This window comes from Thermobia domestica, chromosome 11, assembly GCF_964235325.1.
Source record: "Thermobia domestica chromosome 11, izTheDome1.hap1.1, whole genome shotgun sequence".
NCBI classification, from domain to species: domain Eukaryota; kingdom Metazoa; phylum Arthropoda; class Insecta; order Zygentoma; family Lepismatidae; genus Thermobia; species Thermobia domestica.
Genome location: NC_137464.1, coordinates 166392952 through 166398197, shown reverse-complemented (window position 1 = coordinate 166398197; position 5246 = coordinate 166392952). Strand labels below are relative to the sequence as shown.

The 5246-nt window shown below is 35.8% G+C and overlaps 1 protein-coding gene across 1 annotated transcript; it reads left to right on the top strand.

Annotated features, from left to right (window-relative positions):
• The first annotated feature begins 285 nt into the window (after positions 1 to 285).
• LOC145665343 (uncharacterized) lies at positions 286 to 1785 on the top strand. The gene is made up of 2 exons (XM_081732642.1): positions 286 to 502; positions 701 to 1785. The coding sequence occupies exons 1-2, from the start codon at positions 286 to 288 to the stop codon at positions 1783 to 1785; spliced, it is 1302 nt and encodes a 433-aa protein (XP_081588768.1).
• Positions 1786 to 5246: the final 3461 nt, after the last annotated feature.

The following is a 5246-nucleotide window of genomic DNA, read 5'->3' as shown; positions in this document are numbered from 1 at the left end:
AAGGATAGTAAGAACGGAGTTTATGTGCATATTTTACCTTTTATGAGTTTCACTACTTTGAGAAGTGGAAAGAAAATCCAAAGAACTGGAATTATGCAGGATTCGGAGATTGAAGAAGTGCCCAGTACTTTAGTTGAAACCATGTCTGGAAATGCCGTAACTGTGTCCGAACGTTCCCATTCTAATCTTATTGATATGATTAGTCAACTACTAGATGCTAAATACGAACAACAAAATAAAAAGCTAGAACAGATACAGAAATGGAATGATGAGAAGCTGGAGCATATGAAGAAATCGAATGATGAGAAGCTGGAGCATATGAAGAAATCAAATGATGAAAAGTTCGAGCAAATATTGACCCAACACAAGTCTCTTGCAGATAGAGTTCAGGGTATCCATGAAAATTTCGATCGGTTACAGCATAATTTGAAAGAGGACTTGCAAGTGTTGATTGAAAAAGTGAATGGTACTGGTGTGAATATGAAAGTAGAACCGGAAGAAGGTCAGAAGAAGGTCGATGGACGAAATGAAAATATTGAAGAACAGGATGTAAACGAAACAACTGAACTTGTGGTGAATTGGGATGCGGAAGATGCTGCAATTAAAGAAGAACCATCATCTCCGGCCAAGGAGACCACCACCACTACTACTACAGACGTATTCAAAATTGAAGTGAATACAGGCGTATTCAAAATTGAAGTGAAAGGTCTGCCGAGATTATACAGGTTAGGGGAATTGAAGAAATTGTTGACAGACGATTTGAAGTTGGGAAGCCATACTATTAGGTCACCGAAAAGAGCGAGTTCTTGGATTTATTTGATCTTCAAAACTGAAGAAGACCAACAGAAGGCAGTAAAGACCTTGAATGGATACAGTTGGAAGAAGCGAGTTCTTTCAGCCGAAGTTGCCGGAACTGATCAACGTAAGCGAAAATTGGAAAAGTCTAATGACAAGGATTCTAAAAAGGCGAAAGTTGTGTTACCTGTAGAAGATAGAATAAAACAGGCTACAATACCTTTGTGGGATGTTACTTATGGAGAACAATTGAAGAAGAAGACTGAAGAAATAAAATCTTCACCCACGCGACTGACGGATTTGCTGCTGAGAAGGAATCTGGATTTAGCAGGTTGGGTAGAAGAAAGAAAGGAGAAGAATGAAGGACTTGCAGACTTTCTGAGGCATTTGCCTATAGGAAAAATTAAGGATGATTTGAAAGATTATTATCTCCAAAACAGAGAAGGAAACAGCTTGAATGTAACATCGCTCTATTTCCAGATCTTCACTGAAAAGGAAGAAGGTGAGAAACCTCCACCTCTGCAGCTGTTAGAATATGTGAAAGAAACTATCTGTGACATGAGTTTCCGATTATCTCCAGATTCTGATTTTCAAGTGAATACCTCGGGAGCCGAGCAGCTTTATACTTCCATCGCGGAAATGGTTGAAGTTGACGAAGAAACTTCCTTGATAGATGTGTGTTGTGCCGCTGGAGGAATTGGATTTACTCTTGCTAAGAAATGTACTCAAATTCTTGGCATAGAAATGTCCAACCAGTCAGTTGAAGATACAAGAGCCAAAGTTGTAAAGAATGTCATCACAAACAGGGAGTATTTTATTGGACGAGCTGAAGGTATTTTGCCCACCGTAGTGGAGAAAGTAGCTGGAAAGAAGATACTTGTTATTGTAGATTCACCTAGAGTTGGGCTTCATCAGAAGTTTCAGCGATGTAGTGAAAAGGTAGAACAAGAACAGGAAAATAAGTATCAGATTAAAGTTGGAAATGGCTGAAGCTAGTTCAAACTTTAGTCAACCCTGATGTGTTAACTAAACTAAACTTGGCTAACAATTCTTGATCTATTCTCTTGGATGTTACGAGTTGTGTTATGAGTACTTCATTTGGACTTTATATATGTGCAACATGTTATGATGTGATTCATTTATTTTATCTTTGTACTAACTTTGAATGTTATGTTTACCTTTATTTTACTTTACATGTTCAAAAGAGATTTGATTATGTTAACTTGAAATCTATGACATTGATTTTAAATTGAAGCCTTTAAATGTAATTATTGCCTTCTGATCTTGTTGTTGTTTTGATAAGATGACGATCTTAATTATAAATAATGTTGTTTGTATATGGATGTTATCGTTCAATGTAAAAGAGGAACAACTAACTAGTAACTCTGCGTAAGTCATCAATTAGTTATAATTTTGAATAGACCCATAAATGATATTTGTAATGAATCGACGTTTTATGATACGTAATTAGTAATAAAAGAAAAATGTTGTTATAAATGAATTGATATATATATATGGAGAAAGAAGAGAAAAGAAAAATATTTATATTGATGTAATAATAATAATTAATACGAGGATTGATGTAATAATAATTAGTACGAGGGCTATTCAAAAAGTGAATGTTTTGAAAATATCCAGGGTTCTTTCCTTCACTGTAATACTGTTACGGAATTCCCGTTCTGGGCGACATTTACAGCGATATATCCCTATTATAATTAATCTGTACCTATATTATCAACATTGATCAGAGGCGCAATAATTAAGCATATAGCTTAGATATAATTAAAAGAAAGAACATTGTTATTGACATGACATGTTGTCATGGAAATAGATTATTATGGACATATACACGAAATGGACGAATATAGATGGAATATGTTTGTGTAAATAAAAGGAATAAATCGATGTTAGTTGGTATGTATAATGTTATGACATATTAATCTGAAGTTGATAGGTTTATTGTAATAACTTGATATATCTGCGAATTAGGGCTAAAGTGTTTATTCGCTTTAATGTGTCAGAGTTGATGACAATTTGTTTTGGTGTGTCGGTGGTTCATGGTGGCTGGTAGGTTGGAGTGAGTCATGGTGGGTGGTAATCAAGGGTCAGAGTTAGTCACGATGGGTGGTGGGTCAGTGGGTCAGTGGGTCATGGGTCAAGTTTTCATTGACCGACTCCATCTCTGATCAAATCTGTAAAACCAAACCAAACAAAGAGCAATATTAGTACATAAAACGCTCAACATCTTAGGTATTCGTGACATAACTATTTCATGATCCGAATAAATCTAGTATATCCACAAATCATCATTTGTCATATTTTACCGAAATACCTCATGACTTTTAAAACAACCTGATACTTTAAATGTTGTTAATACACAAAGTTCATTGTTCTCATCATTTATTTGCTTACTCTCTGATTATCAAAACCTTTAGGGTACTTCACGTAGATATAGAAAGGTGTAATGTAGTATCCAGGCTTTATGTAGCGTGCAAGTAAAAAAATGAAAAACAACAGGATAATATTTCACTCCCCGAAACCCTTTAAAGTTGAGTTTGTTGATACAATAAAAAGACTTGAAATCCAATCAGAAAATTCATAAAAGATAAAATATGTAGCGAAGTCTTGACTTTGCAATAATAATAATAATAATAATAATAATAATAATAATAATAATAATAATAATAATAATAATAATAATAATAATAATAATAATAATAAGAAGAAGAAGAAGAAGAAGAAGAAGAAGATGAAGAAGAAGAAGAAGAAAGGAATAACAGAATTACAAAATCAATTACGTAAACAATACCTTCCAATTGAGAAAAATATGATTGCCAAGACGCAGGGTCGTAACTTGTGAGGGCAGATGGCCACTGCATCCCAAAGGAATTTTCCCGCCTTTCGAGTTGGGCCCATTTTAAGACAAAATTGTTTTACTCCATATGAGATAGGAACATTAAATTACAAGTGAAGCATCAAACAGGTTCACTATATTACATAAACAGAACAGCACACAAAAGGTAAATAAAACAAAAATGCGTCGTGGGCCCATTTCAGAAAAAAAGCGTCTACTATTAGGGGCACTAGAAATAATATATATTCGTATATTATTGTCAGATTTGTCACTATTGTCCCCTTAATTAATTTGTCGTGTATGGAACGAGCCCAGAACCGTGACTAAGGACCCAGGGAAGGCCCTCAGGCGCCAGGAGCCCATAAAGAGTAAGAGAACGGTGGAAAGAGGGTCCCAAGAATTAGGGAAACCACTTTTTCTTGAGGGACCAAATACGTGAATTATTGCTTGCCGCTCCCCAGAAAAAATCTGTTACGGCGCTGCCACGACGTTATTCGAACCCGTGTCTCTGCCATACAAGTTTCATAATTTGCCAATCTACCACAAATTTCTCATACAAAGATAAAACAATAAACTAGTAGTTACGGAAAATAAAAATAGAACTTTCTTTTCTACACGTGTTGATACAATTCAAAGAACGTGAAAATAATATCTGCCGCAGGATAATATCCATTGAAAATAATATCCGGACCCCCCTTCGAGCTCAGAAATGCAAAAAATAAGGAAAGATGAAACAAAAAGAAATTAGGAAAACAAGAATCTGCGTTAAAAATATCAAGCCTAATCCCCTCAAGGGGAGGGGAATCAAGTTTGAAATGGATATTATTGTAACGGAGCATCCTGAATTCCATCTAGATCAATGCTAATCCTATGGACTACAAATGACGATCAGATAGACTCACAGATAGAACTTAAGAAATACTAATAGTCCCCAACAATATGGGCCTGGAAACATAGATTCCAGTGACACTTGTTCAAGAAATTTTCAATTTCGCGGCAACACTAACCCATTTTGCGGCAGGATGTTTTTATTGCCAAAAGATATCTCTTTGCTATCCTTAGCGGCATTAAACGAAGACAAGAAGAAGAAGAAGAAAAGACAAGAAGAACCGAGTTCGAAAGATCTCGGAAGACTATATTTTTTCAATTTTTTTTAATCCTTGTACTCGAGATTTCTTCATAGCTTGTTACTAAAATACTTACTAACATGTCCTCATATTATTGTCCTAACAAACCAATATGGATACCTTGTCAGTAATATAGTTTAGATTGATCGAGCGTCTTGTGGGTAACCACAATATTTCATGTCATGCCGCCCTCATGAGAAAATCCTGGCTAAACGAACCAAAATATTTTAAAAGTAAAATAGTTTAGAGTGACCCAGCCCCTGGTGTGATAACCTCAATATTCCGTCACGGACTCCCGCTATTACGAAATCCTGGCTACGTGCCCTGTCTACCGGCTTGCATTTTCGCGGATTCCAAGAATTTCAGATATCCTCTGATCTTATTGGCCGATACAGATAGGACATCACCTACATAAAGCAGAAATTATGGTCAACACCTGTCGTGGCCGAGCGTACTAGGGGCAACATTCT